Genomic DNA, 18,989 nt, shown 5'->3' on the forward strand with positions numbered 1-18,989 from the left:
GTTTGAAAGATGAGCATATCAAGTATTGGAGAGGTTCTTACTGGAAGTGGGAATGTAAATGGAATCATCCACTTTGGAAAATGGTTTGGCCTATCTGTAAATATGCAGGTAAACATACCCTGTGCTTCAGCAATCCACTCTTAAGTGTGTACCCTAGAGAACGTGATGCACAAATATTCCAAGCAGCATTATGCATTTGTAACCTCAAATTGGAAACAGCTCAATGTTCATCAAGGGCAGAACAGATAAAGCCTTGGACAGGTTAACCATTAACTCTAATAAAAATAAGTGAATAATAATAATATTAATAGCTAACACATAGGGCACTTACTATGTGCTAAATATTACGCTGGGGTTTAATATATGACTATTAATATGTATAACATATTAATATATAAATAATTATTACAAATACTAATACAGGATTTACTATGTGCTAGGTACTGTTCTAAACATAGTTCATGTCTGTGGTCATTTTAGCTTTACTCTTAACCTATGATGAAAGGACTGTTATTATCCCCATTTTTCAACTGAGGAAATTGAGGTCAAGAAATTAACTAGCCGAGCACGGTGGCTTACACCTGTAATACCAGTACTTTGGGAGGCCGAGGTGGGCAGATCACCTGAGGTCAGGAATTTGAGACCAGCCTGCCCAACCTGGTGAAACCCCGTCTCTACTAAAAATACAAAAATGAGCCGGGCTCAGTGGCAGGTGCCTATAATCCCAGCTTACTCTGGAGGCTGAGGCAGGAGAATCGCTTGAACCCAGGAGGTGAAGGTTGCAGTGAGCTGAGTTTTGCCACTGCACTCCAGCCTGGGCAACAGAACAAGACTCTGCCTCGGGGAAAAAAAAAAAAAAGAAGAAGTTAACTAGGCCATGAGGCCAGGTGCAATGGTTCACACTTGTAATCCCAGCACTTAGGAAGCTAAAGTGGGAGAATCGCTTGAGCCCAGGAGTTCAAGACCAGCCTGGGGCAACATAGTAAGACTCCATCTCTACCGAAAAAAAAAAAAAAAAAAAAAAAAAAACCCTAGTGATATGGTTTGGCTGTGTCCTCACCCAAATCTCATCTTGAATTGTAGCTACCATAATTCTCACATGTCATGGGAGGGACCGGGTGGGAGGTAATTGAATCATGGGGGAGGGCATTTCCTGTGCTCTTCTCATGATAGTAAATAAGTTTCACAAGCTCTGATGGTTTTATAAAGGGGAATCCCCCCGGACACACTATCTTGCCTGCCGCCATGTAAGACGTGACTTTGCGCCTCATTCGCCTTCCACCATGATTGTGAGGTCTCACCAGCCATGTGGAACTGTGAGTCCGTTAAACCACTTTCCTTTATAAATGAACCAGTCTCAGATATGTCTTTATTAGCAGCATGAGAACAGACTGATACACCTAGCTGGGCATGGTGGTACGTGCCTCTGGTCCCAGTTATCTAGGAGGCTGAGGTGAGAGGATCACTTGAGCCCATGAAATCGAGGCTGCAGTGTGTCATGATGGTGTCACTGCACTTTAGCCTGGGTGACATAGTGAGACCCTGTCTCTGAAGAAAAAAAAGAAAAAACATTTTTTTTGGCCAGGCACTGTGGCTCATTCCTGTAATCCCAGCCCTTTGAGAGGCTGAGGCAGGCAGATCACTTGAGGACTGGAGTTCGAGACTAGCCTGGCCAACATGGTGAAACCTTGTCTCTATTAAAAACACAAAAATTAGCCGGTCATCGGGGTACACGCCTGTAATCCCAGCTACTCAGGAGGCTAAGGCATGAGAACCTCCTGAACCCAGGAGGCAGAAGTTGCAGTGAGCCAAGATCACACCACGGTGCTCCAGCCTGGCAACAGAGTGAGACTCTGTCTCAAATAATAATAATAATAATAATTTTATAAATAAATTAATTAACACACTATTAAACATTTTAAAGAAATTAAGTAAAGAGAGGCTCATGAATTTTTGTTGTTGTTGTTTAGATAGGGTCCCGCTCTGTTGCCTGGGCTGGAGTACAGTGGTGCGATCTCGATTCACTACAGCTTCTGCCTCCCAGGTTCAAGCAATTCTCCCACCTCAGCCGCCCGAGTAGCTGGAATTACAGGCATAACACCACATGTGGCTGAATATTTTTTTAAAATAGAGGAGAAAGAGGGAAAAGTCCATGGTGATTCCTGGTTATCTTAGGGGTAGTCTGAGGAAACCTGGAACAGATAAATAGATATATTTTTAAAAAACAGAATTTTTTTTTTTTGAGACAGAGTTTTGCTCTTGTTGCCCAGGCTGGAGTGCAATGGCACGATGTCGGCTTACTGCAACCTCTGCCTCCTGGGTTCAAGCAATTCTCCTGCCTTAGCCTCCCGAGTAGCTGGGATTACAGGCATGTGCCACCACGCCTGGCTAATTTTGCATTTTTAGTAGAGATGGAGTTTCTCCATGTTGGTCAGGCTGGTCTCGAACTCCTGACCTCAGGTGATCTGTCTGCCTCGGCCTCCCAAAGTGCTGGGATTACAGGCATGAGCCACTGCGCCTGGTCAAAAAGCAGATGTATTAAGCTATAATTCACATACCATAAAATTCACCCTTTCAATGTGTAAAATTCAGTGGTTTTTATGATTATTCACAGAGTTGTACAACTATCACCATTATATAATTTAAGAACTTTTCAATACTCCAAAAAGAAACTCCCATCCACTCACTGTTTGTTCACTTTCTCAGTCCCTGCTTCCTGCCCCACCTCACCGGCCCTATCCCCAGGCAACTGCTAATCTGCATTCTGATGGTTATGCCTATCGTGAACAATTCAAATAAATGGAATTATATAATATCTGGTCTTTGTGACTGGCTTCCTTCACTTAGCATTATGTTTTCGAGGTTCATGTAAGTTGTATCCCATATCAGTACTTCATTTCTTCTTATTGCCAAGCAATATTTCAGTGTATGGATACACCACCTTTTGTTTATCCATTCATCAGTGTGTGGTACATTTGAGTTGCTTCCACATTTCAGCTATTATGAATAATGCTGCTATGAGTATTTGTGTTAAGTTTTTGTGTGAACATATGTTTTCATTTCTCTTGATAATATTAAGAGTAGAGGCTGGGAGCAGTGGCTCACACCTATAATCCCCCTCAGTACTTTGGGAGGTGGAGGTTGAAAGATTGCTTGAGTCCAAGAGTTTGAGACCAGTCCAGGAAACATAGGGAGATCCCATCTTTACCAAAAAGTAAAAAAAATTTAAAAAGCCAGGCATGGTGGCATGGGCCTGTAGTACCAACTACTCAGAAGGCTGAGGTGGGAGGATGGCTCCAGCCCAGGAGGTTGAGGCAGCAATGTGCTGTGATTGCATCACTGCACTCCAGCCTAGGTGACAGAGTTAGACCCTGTCTGAAAAAAAAAAAAAAAGAACAGAATTGCTTGGTCATGTGGTATATTAAGAAATGAGGTTTAATTGACTCACAGTTCTGCAGGTTTAACAGGAAGCATGACTGGGAGGCTTCAGGAAACTTACAATCATGGCAGAAGGCAAAGGGGAAGCAAAGTACCTTCTTCATGTGGTGGCAGAAGAAAGAGGGAGCAAAGGCGGAAGTGCCACACACTTTTAAACCATCAGATCTCACTCACTATTACAGGACATCAGAACTCACCATCATAGAACAGGAATGGGGAAATCCACCCCCCGTCATCAAATCACCTCCCGCCAGGTCCCTCCCCCAACACTAGGAATTACAATTCAACATGAGATTTGGGTGGGGACACAGAGCCAACCCATATCATATGGTAACTCTCTGTTTAAAGTTTTGAGGAACTGCCAAACTGTTTTCCAAAATGGCTGCACCATTTTACGTTCCCACCTACAATGTACAAGCATTCCAATTTCTCTACATCCTCACTAACTCTTGTTATTGTCTATTTGGTTATAGCTATCCTAGTGGGTAAGAAGTGGTATCTCATGGTTTGGAGCAGAGTTCATGACTGTAGATTGGATTTCTACCTTGAACTCCACAAATAAAGTCCCTTTCATCCTCAATCTTCACCCAGCCTCTGCCAAGTCTCTCAGATCCCCGGTGGGAATGGGCTTCTGACTGTGAGCAAGGATAGGCTTAAGTCAGTTCCACCTGTCAGACCCACGCCTGCCCTTTCCCTGGTGAGATATCCTCAAAAAAAATCAGGGTGGGGGTCTTAGAATCTACCCACTATGAAGGAAATTATTTTTCCTGTGAACTCAGCCTGGCCCTGCCCATTTAGACAGGTTTCTATCCTTGTGTTGGAGGGAACTAGACTCATTCTCCCTCAGATTTTCTGGATTCCCTCCAGAGAAACACTCTCACCTATGGCGGCTTCTCTTTATTGCCCTGGAAGGAATTTTTCATTGGTCTTTGTTATAAACAGGCATTTAAGGGTGGTTCATTCTGTACATGGGCTGTAAATTCCACCTGCCACACTGACTCTGACTTCTATTTTAAAACTAACATATTCTCAGCTCTTCATCTGAAGGAATAGCCCTGTGTTATCGTTGGTACGTAACTGGTTGATGGGTGTAAAAAGTCCTACTTTAGGAGCCTGTGTTGATGGCATTTTGAGGGGTGGTCCCCAAGGTACATGTATGTCTGGTGAGCCAAGAGCCTAGAGATGTGAGTGCCGCTAATATATGAAGGCTTGGCCATCGAGTGGGTTCAATTTTCTTTCCTCTGCCAGTGATGAGATTGCCAGAGACACCGTCTCCCTTGAGAAGGGGTCTGGGTAGGAAATTCAAGGTCAAGTGAATAGAGCAAAATCTCACAACTTATTTTATATTTTATTTTATTTTTTTGAGACAGAGTCTCACTCTGTCACCCAGGCTGGAGTACAGTGGTACGATCTCGGCTCACTGCAACCTCCACCTCCTGGGTTCAAGCAATTCTCCTGCCTCAGCCTCCCATGTAGCTGGGATTACAGGTGCCACCACCATGCCTGGCTAATTTTTGTATTTTTAGTAGAGACGGGGTTTCACCATGTTGCCCACGCTGGTCTCGAACTACTGATCTCAAGTGATCCACTTGCCTTGGCCTCCCAAAGTGCTGGGATTAGAGGTGTGAGCCACCATGCCCAGCCAAGATCTCCCAACTTTTAAATGTCTGGAACTAATTCAAAAGTTTTAAAGCATGTGAAGGACAAACAGAATATGTATGGGGGCCAGATTCAACCTGCAAGTCCCAGCTCTACCAGCCCACTGGTTTTGGTTTTTTGTTTTTGTTTTTTGAGATGGAGAGTTTCACTCTTGTTGCCCAGGCTAGAGTGCGATGGCATGATCTTGGTTTGCTGCAACCTCTGCCTCCCAGGTTCAAGCGATTCTCCTGCCTCAGCCTCATAAGTAGCTGGGATTACAGGCACCCGCCACCATGCCCAGCTAATTTTTTGTATTTTTAGTAGAGATGGGGTTTCATATGTTGGCCACCCTGGTCTTGAACTCCTGATCTCATGATCTGCCCATCTCGGCCTCCCAAAGCGCTGGGATTACAGGTATGAGGCACTGCACCCAGCCCAGCCCACTAATTTTTAGGACAAGACTATACAGTCTTTAACTTTGAATTCCCCCAAATTAGTACAGGGTTTAATACAGAGAGAAGAACTTGATACATGTTTATACACTTTTGAAGAATAAATTGACATTTATTTAGTACTCACTGTCAGCCAAGCACTTAAACGCTTTACATTCATTACCCCCATGGCATCCTCATAGCCTTCTGAGGTAGAAAGACTTACTGAAGGTTCAGTAAAGTGGGGAGGAAGGCAAGACTTGAACTCAGGTCTGTCTGACTCCAGATTTCTTAGAAAGGTAGAATCTTTCACTTGGGAGACAGTATGGTTAAGATCGTGTTCTCTGGGCTGGGCACAGTGGCTCACACCTGTAATCCCAGCACTTTGGGAGGCTGAGGAAGGAGGATTGCTTGAGCCCAGGAGTTCAAGACCAGCCTGGGCAAAATAGTGGGACCCCATCTCTGCAAAACATAAGAAAATTAGCTGGGAGTGGTCCGCCACACCTGTAGTCCCAGCTACTTGAGAGGGTGAGGCAGGAGGATAGACTGAGCCTAGCAAGTCAAGGCTGCAATGAGTCATGATTGCACCCCTGGACCCCAGCCTGGGTGACAGAGTGAGAAAGAAAGAAAGAAAGAGAGAGAGAGAGAGAGAGAGAGAGAGAGAGAGAGAGAGAGAGAAAGAAAGAAGAAGGGAAGAAGGAAAGAAGGAAAGAAGGAAAGAAAGAAAAGAAGGAAAGAGAAGGAAAGAAGGAAAGAAAGAAGGAAAGATCATGTTCTCTGGGTTTAAGTTCCAGATTAGTCACTTTCTATTTGTCATCTTGGGCAACTTACATATCTAAGCCTCCATTTTCTTTTCTGTAAAATGTGGATAAAAAGAGTTAACTACTCACAAGGCTGTTACAAGGGATAAATGGGATAAATCGGCACAGAGGAGCTAATCAATAAATAACCATTATTATTATCCCAATGTTTATCTCCTTAGGGTTATTAAATCACAGCCTTAGCCTACAAACAGGCATATTCTGCTGGAATATCTTGTTACTAGAGAAGAGAGGGAAGAAATGTAGGCAGTCACTTCAGCTATCAGATGGCTGCCTTCTGGGCCAACAGCATGTTTGATAGGAACGAAAATGATCAAAACAAATGACAGGGCTCAGGGCAAGGGGCAAACTGTTCCCCTGCCAGGCTGTTTGATAGAAAAAGGAATGGTTATCTTGGTTTTAAAGCTTCAACCACACTGGAACCTTGTGTTTTCACAACCCTTAAGGTTAGAGCCAACTTTCAAAAAGAATAATTAAATTGGGAAAGAAATGGGGTCAGCAGGTTTCGTAGTGCTTTTAACAGAAAGTCTCAGAACTCATGGAGGGAAATAGCTGACAGCAAAACTGCTTTCCTACTCATCAACCCAAAGAACTGCTTAATTCCAGAAGAAGATAGAGGAGCACGTCTCACCAAACACAAGTTGACCCTAACTCTTAAATCATCTACAGCCAAAAAACTGATTCTGTACCTGGTTGATCATGCCTGTAAAAAATAAAAAATAAAAAAATTGATTCTGTCTATAAAATGACTGACATGTTTCAGAACATTTTTGGCTTACTTAATAAAAATTACTGTTCTATTTAGTAATCACATAAAAACAGAGATTGCATTCATGATTTTAATAATGAAATACCAAAAGTAATATCCTGAAAGATGTGTACAATCTACATAAAGACAACTTCAAAATGTTATTGAAAGATGTGAAGGAAGATTTTAATAAGTTAAAATCTAAATAGTGTTCCTGGTCAAAAGCGGTGGCTCACGTCTGTAATCCCAACAGTTTGGGAGCCCAAGGCAGGCAGATCACTTGAGTTCAGGTGTTCGAAACCAGCCTGGCCAACATGGTGAAACCCCATGTCTACTAAAAATACAAAAATTAGCCAAGTGTGATGGTGCACGCCTGTAATCCCAGCTACTCAGGAGGCTGAGGCAGGAGAATCACTTGAACTCAGGAGGCAGAGGTTGTAGGGAGCCAAGATCATGCAACTGCACTCCAGCCCAGGCAACAGAGCAGGACTCCATCGCACAAAAACAAAAACCAGTGTTCTTGAGTGAGAAGACATAAAATTGTAAAGATATTGGCTCTCTCAAAATTAATTTATGGACAATTCAATGCCAATCAAAATGCCTATAGATATTTTTCATAGAATGCAACAAAATAATTCTAAATTTCATGTGGAAAAAATGAAGAGATACTATATTATACTTTTTATTCACTTATTCATTTTATTGCTTTTGCATTTTACTTAACTTTGCTTCTACAGCTTTATTGAAATGTAGTTCACACATCATAAAATCACCTTATTAAAGTATGCAGATTAGTGGTGTTTAGTATATTCAAAGTTGAACAACCATCACCACTAATTTTTCAACCCTCCCCCAAAAGAAACTCATACCCATTAACAATTATTCACCTTTCCTAACACCCCCACATCAGCCCTAGGTAAACACTTTTTGTCTCTATGGATTTGTTTATTCTAAACATTTTATATAAAGGTAATAATACAATATCTGGCCTTTTGTGACAGGCTTCTTTCATTTAGCATCATGTTTTCAAGGCTTCTGTAATAACAAATTTAATCTTGTCCAAAGAGAGATCTGGCTTTTGTCCTTAACTTTTGGAAGTAATCTCTAAACTCCTGAAATGTCATGTCTAATAGGAATGTCTTTGTTTGCCTGAAGGTCTTGGGACTTTTCACTTTCTTTTTTTTTTTTTTTTTTGAGACGGAGTCTCGCTCTGTTGCCCAGGCTGGAGTGCAGTGGCCAGATCTCAACTCACTGCAAGCTCCGCCTCCCGGGTTTACGCCATTCTCCTGCCTCAGCCTCCCGAGTAGCTGGGACTACAGGCGCCGCCACCTCGCCCGGCTCGTTTTTTTTTTTTTTGTATTTTTAGTAGAGACGGGGTTTCACCGTGTTAGCCAGGATGGTCTCGATCTCCTGACCTCGTGATCCGCCCGTCTCGGCCTCCCAAAGTGCTGGGATTACAGGCGTGAGCCACTGCACCCGGCCCTCACTTTCTTGATGATGTCCTTCGAAGCACAAAATCTTAACTTTTTATTTAGTCCAGTTTCTCTGTGTTTTCCTTTGTTGCTCATGCTTTTGGTATCTTACCTAAGAATTCTTTGCCAAATCCAAGATCATGAAGATTGACCCCTGTGTTTTCTTCTAAGAGTTTTACAGTTTTAGTGTTCACATTTAGATCTTCGAGTTATTCTGAGTTAATTTTTGTATAGGGCATAAAGCAAGGGTCCAACTGCATTCTTTTGCATTAAGACATACAGTTTCCCAGCACCATTTGTTGAAAAAACAATTTCAATAATAGTTTTAGTTGGTCTTGGTACCCTTGTTAAAAATCAGTTCACCATAAACATATGGGTTTATTTCAGGACTCTCAATTTTATTTCATTGATCTATGAGTCTATCCTTATGACAGTACCACACTTTGATGACTGTAGCTTTGTAGTAGGTTTTTGAAATTGGGAAATATGAGTTCTAAAACTTTGCTGTTCTTAAATTTTTATTACAAAAATTTTCAGGGCTGGGTGCCAAGGCTTATGTCACTTTGGGATGCCAGGCAGGAGGATCACTTCAGTCCAGGAGTTCAAGACCAGCCTGGGAAACATAGTGAGACCCTGTCTCTACAAAAAATAAAAAATTAGCCAGGCATGGTGGCACATGCCTATAGTCCTAGCTACTTGGGAGGCTGAGGTAGGAGGATCACTTGAGCCTGGGAGATTCAGGCTGTAGTGAACCGTGATCATACCACTGAACTCCAGCTTGAGCAACAGAGTGAGACCCTGCCTCAAAGAAAAAAAGAGTTAATTTTCATATATACATATAAAAGTTGAAACAATAGTTCAGTAAACACCTATACAGTCCATACTCCCCCATCTAGGCTTAAACAATTGTTAACATTCTGCTTTCCCTTTCATGGTCTCTCACACTGTCTCACTATAAACACACACACACACACACACACACACACACACACATTTTTTGTTGTTGAGATAAACTATTTGAAAGTAAGTTGAGGCTGGGCATACTGGCTCATGCCTGCAATCCCAGCACTTTGGGAGGCCAGGTGGATGGAGCACCTGAGGTCAGGAGTTCGAGACCAGCCTGGCCAACATGGTAAAATCTTGTCTCTACTAAAAATGCAAAAATTAGCCAGTTTATGGTGGCAGGCGCCTGTAATCTCAGCTACTTGGGAGGCTGAGGCAGGAGAATCACTTGAACCTGGGAGGCAGAGGTTGCAGTAAGCCAAGATTGCACCACTGCACTCCAACCTTGGTGACAAGAGCAAAATTCTGTCTCAAAACAAAAAACAAACAAAAAAGAAGAAAGTAAGTTGACACATTTCATCCCCAAACTCTCTGGCATGCATCTCCTAAGAATAAGGACGTTCTTCTACTTAACTACGATGTCATTAATACTCCTAAGAAATGTAGCAAAAATTCCATAATGTAGTCTATCACCACTCCATATGCAACTTTCTCCAAATGCTCCACGAATATTTTTTATAGTTTTCCCCAACTGAACCAGAATCCCATCAAGATTTACTAATTTTATGTGGCATGTCTTTTCAATCTGTTTTCATTTATTCTATTGACATCCATTCCATGACATTGACATTTTGTAGGTCTCAGCCAGTTGTCTTGTAGAATGTCTCACATTCTGGATTTTTCTGATTGTTTCCTCATGCTTTTAAACTTGTTACTCTATCCCCTGAACTTCTTGTGAACTGGAAGTTAGGTCTGGTTTGATCAGAAAATTGGGGAACTTCCGGCCAGGGGCAATGGCTCATGCCTGTAATCCCAGTACTTTGGGAGGCCAAGGTGAGCGGATCACTTGAGGCCAGGAGTTCAAGACTAGCCTGGCCAACATGGTGAAACCCCATCTCTACTAAAAATACAAAAATTAGCTGGGTGTGCTTGCTCACGCCTGTAATCCCAGCTACTTGGAAGGCTGAGGCAGGAGAATCGCTTGAACCAGGGAGGCAGAGGTTGCAGTAAGATGAAATCGCACGACTGTACTCCACCCTGGGCAACAGAGGAAGACTCAGTCTCAAAAAAAAAGAAGGAAAATTGGGGAACTTCCTATTAGAAGCACCTAGAGTCAGACTCTTCCACTGTTAGTGAAGCAAAAGTGATGGCAGCCAAATCTTTCCATCGTAAAGGTATGTTATTTCTTTCGCAGTTCCTAAGTAATCATTGACTCTAGCCTTTTTAACTATACTTTAATGCAAACCAATATTTTAATTTTAAAAAAGTGTTTTTTTTTGTTTTTTTTTTTTTGAGATGGAGTCTGGCTCTGTCGCCCAGGCTGGAGTGCAGTGGCCGGATCTCAGCTCACTGCAAGCTCCGCCTCCCGGGTTTACGCCATTCTCCTGCCTCAGCCTCCTGAGTAGCTGAGACTACAGGCGCCCGCCATCACGCCCGGCTAGTTTTTTGTATTTTTTTAGTAGAGACGGGGTTTCACCGTGTTAGCCAGGATGGTCTCGATCTCCTGACCTCGTGATCCGCCTGTCTCGGCCTCCCAAAGTGCTGGGATTATAGGCTTGAGCCACCGCACCCGGCCAAAAAAAAAGTGTTTTAAACATTGAGAGGGCATGCAAAACACATCCGAAAAGTAAGAACAGTGAGGTCTACTTTTTATCAGAGAATAATAATATTTATTTATTTTTAATATATTTATTAAATATATTTAATAAAATATTATTTAATACAATAAATAATATTTATCAGAGGGGCAGCTCTACTTTTTATCAGAGAATGATTATGATAATATAGCCATAATAACTAAAGCATAATGGCATCAGAGCATAAAGTACTGCCATTGAAATACATTTAAACACACATCCTATAGTAGAAAATGCTAGTTGGAAGGTACCCCAGAAATAAAATTGAGTTCAACTGCCTCACTTTGCAGATGCAAAACCTGAACCTTAATAAATTTTATTAAGGCCAATTCATTAAGGCCAGAAAGCATAAGTAATTTTTGAGTGCTTACTCTATGCTGGGCATTGTTCTAAGCACTTTACATGATTAACTCATTTAATCCTCCGAATAGTATTATTGAGGATAGGTTATATTGATTCCACGCCCCCTACCTTTTTTTTTTTTTTGGCCAGTGAGAAAACTGAGATGGAAAGAAGTTAAGTGACTTATTCAGGATCCACAGCTCATAAATTAGTGAGCTGGGCTCAGAAGTCAGGAAAGCTGACTCTAGAATCTGTGCTTAACTGGTCCTCCCTATCACCTCACAAGCTATATTACTTGCGGCTGCATAGCCACACCTACTTAGGAATCAAATTAGGCCCTAGATTCTCCAAGAACAATTCTACTCTCTATCCAGAATTCTAAGACTGGAGTGAATTGATTGCTTCTTGCAACCTGGCGCATTACTGATTCCAGCATGCACTGGGCTCTCTATATGAGTAGGCCGCTGCTAATGACCTATGATAATGAGGGATGGATAGGCACTGAAGATTCAGCATAGCTGAACACCAAACCCCCTCCCCAACAAAACCAAAAAGAAAGCACTTGGCCTTTGGGTATAACATTGTATCACGTTTGTAGTAGATTTGCTTTCTTAATTATGTTTTGATAGGATTGCTATTAAAGTCAGTTTCTATTCTCTACACACCCCCAAAACAGCGAGGGACTATGACCGGTGGAAATGTCTTACATGATATGCCTCTGTGGAAAGTGAGAGTGGATTGCAAAAGCTCTTCTCCACCCTGTTCTTTTCATCCTGCATAGGTCTTGGTCTATGTCTTACTGATTTCCCATGTTAATTATTTTAACCTTGTCCTCAGTAGCCTCCTTTGTCTCTCATTGCCATAGAGACCCATTCTGCCTTAAGAATTGTCTTTCTTGTCGGTTCCTTTGACCCAGGCCCTCTACTTAAGTCCTTCTTCAGCTGCAAATCACCTGCTGAATTAAATCTAAGCTCCTTGATCTTGGCTTCCAGGACGTTCTATAATTTGCTTATCTGTTTTTCTCCTTTTACAAATAATACATTCCTGGAGCAGAGGTTAAAGTAGATCACTGTCAACCAAAATATTAACTGTAATAACTAACATATTTACATAGAACTTAAGAATTAAGTAAAAACATATCCACCTACATTACCTCATTTAAGGCTCATACTCTGCTGTATTATATATAATTACTTTACATTTATATAAATATAAAGCAGATAACATGATCAGCATTTTAAGTTCAATAAAACTGGGGCCCAAATAAATTAAATGACTTGCCCTATAAGAATTTATTGGTGCTGAAGCTACATCTTTCTTTTTTTTTTTTTTTTTGAGACAGAGTTTTGCTCTTGTTGCCAAGGCTGGAGTGCAATGGCGCGATCTCATCTCACCACAACTTCCACCTCCTAAGTTCAAGCTATTCTTCTGCCTCTGCCTCCCGAGTACTGGGATTACAGGCATGCACCACCATGCCCGGCTAATTTTGTATTTTTAGTAGAGACGGAGTTTCTCCATGTTGGTCAGGCTGGTCTCGAACTCCCGACCTAAGGTGATCTGCCCGCCTCAGCTTCCCAAAGGGCTGGGATTATAGGCACAAGCCACCACACCTGGCCAAAGCTACATTTTAAACTCTAATCTTCGGGCTCCCAGGCCATGCATGTTATATTACACAATGTGATGAGTAATCCTGTATTTACCAAAAGTTTTTTTGGTTTACATGCTGTGGCAGGCAGAATTCTAGGATATCCTCCAAGATCTCCTCCTCACCCCACCCCCACAGTACCTGACCTACATAACCTCTGGGGCCGTGACTATGAAGAGAGATCACTCCCCTGATTCTGTTACCCGGTGTGGCAGAGTTGATCTTTTTTTTTTTTTTTTTTCTTTTGAAGGCAGAATTTTACTCTGTCACGCAGGCTAGAGTGCAACGATGCAATCTCGGCTCACTGCAACCTCCAGCTCCTGGGTTAAAGCAATTCTTGTATCTCAGCCTCCCTAGTAGCTGGGAAAACAGGAGCACACCACCACACCCAGCTTTTTTTTTTTTTTTTTTTTGAGACGGAGTCTCACTCTGTCGCCAGGCTGGAGTGCAGTGGCGTGATCTCGGCTCACTGCAACCTCCGTCTCCCGATTCACACGGTTCTCCTGCCTCAGCCTCCCGAGTAGCTGGGACTACAGGAGCACACCACCACACCCAGATAATTTTTGTAATTTTAGTAGAGACAGAGTTTCACCATGTTGCCCAAGCTAGTATGGAACTCCTGAGTTCAGGCAATCCGCCCGCCCCGGCTTCCCAAAGTGCTAGGATTACAGGTGTGAGCTACCGCACCCGGCCAAGAGTTGATCTCAAAACAGGGAGATTATCCAGCTGAGCCTGATCTAATCACACGAGCCCTTTAAAAGCAGAGCGTTTTTCTCCAACAGTGGCAGAAGAGGAGTCAGAAAGATGTGCTTCAGCTGGCCCGGAAGCAAGCAAACATCCATGTTGTGAACTACCAATAAATAGGGTTCATGTGGGAAGGAGTTGAGAGTGACCCCTAGGAGCTGAGGGTGGCCACCACTAGCAGCACACAACAAAACAGGGAAATCGATCCCACAACCGCCAGGAACTGATTTCTGCAAACAAGAATGAGTTAGGAGACGAATTTTTCTCCAGAGCCTCCTATGAGATTTCAGCCTTGTCATACTCTGGGCAGAGAACCCAGAAGCTCGGTAAATTACCAAGGATTACAAAATATCTCCCCAGGAGAGTGGTGTGGGTAGTGAGAGGATACGATTTAAAGAAAAGTTTTGAGTGTGAATGTTTTCAGAGAGTCCAAGAGCTCTCCATTAGCCCGTCTCACTATTACCTATCGTTTTAAACTCCCTATCACCCTTTCACTTACAGTAGCTGTCCCGGGGAAGCTTTTGTATTTTGTACCCTTTCTGGGGGAATGGGACTGAGTAAGGAACGTAATAAAGCGGCCTAAACGGCATCTCCCTCTATCTTTGATATTTTGCCTAGGGAACGCCCTATCATGTCGCATATAAGCGATCGAGTTATGTATTTGTTGCTAGCTGAAGAGATTATTCCTTGATAACCGCTTGATCCGGTCAGAATAGAAACGAATGGTACTCGTGTTCCAAGAACTACAAATCCCAGAAGGCCTTTCGGCCAGAGCGCCTGCGCATCGCGCGCTCCTTCCTTTCCGCTCCTCATCATCTGGAAAGACCCGCCCCGCGGTGCTGTCGCTCGCGCTGGAAGAAGCGGAAGAAGATGGCGCTCACCAGGTGGGTTGTTGATTGGGGTCCTCGATACGGAAGGGTCTGGGAGTACCAATCTTTTTCATTTCTCTTCCCATACTCTTGGGGCGGTGACCTGACCCGGGGCACAGAATGACGTGGGCCAAGACTACGGCTACGTCCTCCTGCTGGCCGCCGCTACGACTAGGCCTAGTCGAAGCTGGGGTCTTTCAGCGGTTTCCCGGGTTTAGTTCACCCCTCTACCAAGGCCGAAAGCCGCGGGGTGGCCTCAGACACTGAAGACTGCATTTTTCGTTTAAGCATCTGGCGGGGAGCGAACAACGCTCCCTCACGTCCGCGGCTCGGGCGAACAAGAAGGGGTTGGGGACGGTAGTGGCTTATTTGGGCGGAGTGAAGCGCACGGGGTGCGACTGCGCGGCTTTCCGGCCGTTTGCCTGTGTCCCGAAACAAGGATTCCTGAATGAAGGGACCCGGAGCTGAACAGAGATTTAAATGAACCACAGTAGTGGCAGCTGTCTGCTGATATGCGCCGCTGCTCCGCACTTTAACTTTGGAGCTTAGAATTTCTTCCGTAGATAGAACCACCTCAGAGTTTTGCTGTTTCCGGTTACCTTAGTAACTGTCTGTACAGTGCTCCCCGCCTTTAAGAAAAAGATGCTTTTCAGTGGGAGAGTCAAAGAAGTTACGCTACCCCTGCTAGTCCGCAACCTTGCTGCCCCATCTTAAGTGGAAAAACTTTCCATGCGAACTGAACAGGAAAAGTCTAGTGTTCAGGAAGGTTGTAGAGAAAGTAGTCCTTTTAGGACATCAACTTGAGCTCTCAACACGCTTCATTCTCCTCACGCATGGTTTTGTTTTGTTTTGTTTTGTTTTCCTGGCCGATGACAGTATGAATCCAAAAAATTACTTTGGGAATTACTGTTGGTGCCTTGCTCTGTCCTGGGGATTGTGTACACAGAAGAAAATCTGTCTTTGGCAACAGGGAAGATGGGGTACAAGGTATCCAGACATAAAACAATCACAGAACACCAAATGCACATTTGTGTAATACTAACCTTAGTGCAAAAAGAATTAGATGGAGTAAGTTGTGTGGGCTGGAGAGTTTTCTTCCCCCTCTCCTTTCTAAAAATTTTTTTGCTTTTTTTTTAAAAAAACTTTTTTTGAGATGGGGTCTCGCTGTGTTGGCCAGGTTGGTCTTTAACTCTTGGCCTCAAGCAGTCCTCCTGTCTCAGCCTCCAAAAGTGCTAGGATTACAGGCATGAGCCACCATGCCCGGCATCTGAATTTTTTTTTTAATAAAAAGCTAGAAATGGGGTGTCACTACGTTGGCCAGGGTGGTCTCCAACTCTTAGCCTCCATCAATCTTCTCACCTAGGCTTCCCAAAGTGCTGGGATTGCAGGCATGAGCTACCATGCCCAGCCAAGAGTTTTTTCTTTAGTAAATATTACAGGCAGCAAACATTTGAGTACCCTCCAAGTGTGAGACACTGTGTCATAGACTAGTAAAGTTATGAGGGGAGACTTTGTGGAAAAGGTGGAATTTGAAATGGACACACAGGAAAAATTTCTAGAGATGTGATGGGTATTTTTTTATTTTATTTTATTTTTTGATATAGGGTCTCACTCTTGCCCAGGCTGGAGTGCAGTGACCCAATCACAGCCCACTGCATCCTCAACCTCCCAAGGCTCAGGTGATCCTCCTGCCTCAGAGTAGCTGGGACTGTAGACACTTGCCATGATGCCCAGTTAATTTTTGGTTTTTTAGTAGAGGTGGGGTTTTGCCATGTTGCCCAGCCTGTTCTTGAACTGGGCTTAACTGATCCACCCGTCTCAGCCACCACATCGTCTGGCCTGTCATGGGTATTGTGTGCTTAAAATTGCAATGGCAGAATGCAATATTCAAATGACCTGGGGACTCCAGAGCTTTCCATACCTACCATCTGGGGTTCCTCAGTATTCTTTGTAATATCCTTTAAACCAGTAAACGCATTTTTCTGAGTTCTGTGAGCTACCCTAGCAAATTAGTTGAACCTGAGGATGAGGTCGTGGGAACCCTGGTTTGTAGTCAGTTGGCCAGTGGCCTGGACCTACTATTGGCATGTGAAGTAAGGGCAGTCTTATGGGACTGAGCCCTCAACCTGTGACATCTGACACTATCTCCAGGTAGATAACATCAAAAATGAATTGAATTAGAGGACACTTTACTGGTGTCCAATAAACAATTGATAGCTTGCTTGATATGTGGGGAAAAACCATCACGTATCCGGTATCAGAAGTGTTGTGGGTTGTGGATTGTTGAGTGAAATAATAGGAGAAACTGAATTTGTTTTAATTTTATACTCGATCCACATGGAGCTTACATTCTACTGGGATAGAAAGACTATGAGTAAAATCATAATGCAATTTCAGGTAATACATGCTAGGAATAAAAGAGGGTTAGAGAGTGACTCAAAGCTTGGGGTGAAGTGGCTGTTTTGGCTAAGGTGGTCAGAAAACAGCTCTAGAGAGAGGTAACTGAGCAGAGACGTGAGTGCTAAGATGCAAGCTGTTGAAAGGTCTGGGGCTACTCTAGGCATACTGCCTATGGGATAGCCCTGCTCCTCAAGGAGCAGTCAAAAAAGAAGAGATCTGGAGAAGAGTTTGCTATAAAAGCATACGAAAATTTGTTCTGTGTTTTTTTGTTTTGTTTGTTATGTTTTGGTTTTTTTTGTTTTGTTTTTTGAGGCGGAGTCTCACTCTCACCCAGGCTGGAGTGCAGTGGAGCAATCTCAGCTCACTGCAAACTCCACCTCCCAAGTTCAAGTGATTTTCCTGCCTCAGCTGGTATTACAGGCGTCCGCCACCATGCCCAGCTAATTTTTGTATTTTTAGTAGAGACAGGGCTTCACTATGTTGACATGGCTGGTCTCGAACTCCTGGCCTCAAGTAATCCACCTGCCTTGGCCTCCCAAAGTGTTGGGATTACAGGTGTGAGCCACCTCGCCCAGCCGGAAAAATTGTGATTGATTGAGACAGACAGACAGACTGACAGATTTTATGGCAGAAGGAAGAGCCAATGTAAAGATCCTGAGATGGCTTAAGGAAAGATGAGAAGGCTATAACGAAATGAAGATGGTGAGTGCCAGGGAAGAGTGTATTTATTTCTCCTACAGCATTTAAGGAGCTCCAGCTGTGAGCTTAAAAGTCTTGGAGCGTTAGGGATGAAAGAAGTATAAGGCATAATTCCTGCAGAGCTGCTCACAGTCTTGTGAAAACAGAGTAGATAAATGAGTAGATGATTGCAGTACAGTAAGATCATGTTGTAGAAGTGGTATATAGAGGGTTGTGGGGGAGCATAGAGATGGGCCTTTAACCCAAACTGGAAGAGTCATGGAACAGCCCTAAAACTATCAAACATACGGAACCTGTATTGAAAGTGCCTAGATACTATGCCAACTGGTTCATGGATTCCTCTCATTTAATATTTATAAGAACCTTATGAAGTAGATACTCTTATGAACTATTATTACAGATGAGAAAACAGATTCAGAGAGGTAAGTAGCTTATCCAGGTTAGTAAGTGGCATAGGTCAGATCTGAATTCTAAGCCTAGCCATCACTTAAACCGCCCCAGACTGGATTAGATCCCTATCATGTAGACTCATAGCATCTGTATCTTTACATCATAACTTAATATGTGTAATTATAGATTTTTGTGATTTTTTTTTTTTTTGGTCTCTGTCTCTGCAAGACTAAGCTGTCTTTCTCCATTTATAGTCTCATGCCTAGCATAGTGCTTGAACCCAAATAATAAATATTTTTGAATAATTAATAAGCTCTGCTACTTAGGTATGCTTACTATCCAAGAATCACAAAGGAACTAAGGTTGTTTTCTCCATATTCAGCCATCAGGATCCTTTTGTAGTACTTTAGAGTATCACTATAATACTTTAATACTTAAAAGTTAAGAACAGTTTAGTAGAAAGGTTACCTTGACTAAAGAATAAGCTGCATCTTCAGGTTTCTGCTTTGATTCTTTGGTCTCTAAGTTTTTTGTTGTTTGTTTGTTTTAGATGGAGTTTTGCTGTTGTTGCCCTGGCTGGAGTGCAATGATGCAATCTTGGCTGACTGTACCCTCCACCTACCGGGATCAAGTGATTCTCCTGCCTCAGCCTCCTGAGTGGCTGGGATTACAGGCACGCACCAGCACGCCCGGCTAATTTTGTATTTTTAGTA

The 18,989-nt window shown here is 43.0% G+C and overlaps 1 protein-coding gene across 3 annotated transcripts in view; it reads left to right on the plus strand.

Moving 5' to 3' along the window:
• Positions 1–14,699: 14,699 nt before the first annotated feature.
• Positions 14,700–18,989, plus strand: part of SNW1 (SNW domain containing 1) — a 43,550-nt gene continuing 39,260 nt past the window's right edge. For all 3 annotated transcript variants that reach the window (XM_033187264.1, XM_033187265.1, XM_033187266.1), the window contains exon 1: positions 14,700–14,802. In XM_033187264.1, the coding sequence (XP_033043155.1) occupies positions 14,789–14,802 (14 nt within the window). In that variant the 5' untranslated portion in view covers positions 14,700–14,788. The remainder of the gene's footprint in view (positions 14,803–18,989) is intronic.

This window comes from Trachypithecus francoisi, unplaced genomic scaffold (assembly GCF_009764315.1).
Source record: "Trachypithecus francoisi isolate TF-2019V2 unplaced genomic scaffold, Tfra_2.0 Lachesis_group3, whole genome shotgun sequence".
NCBI lineage: Eukaryota > Metazoa > Chordata > Mammalia > Primates > Cercopithecidae > Trachypithecus > Trachypithecus francoisi.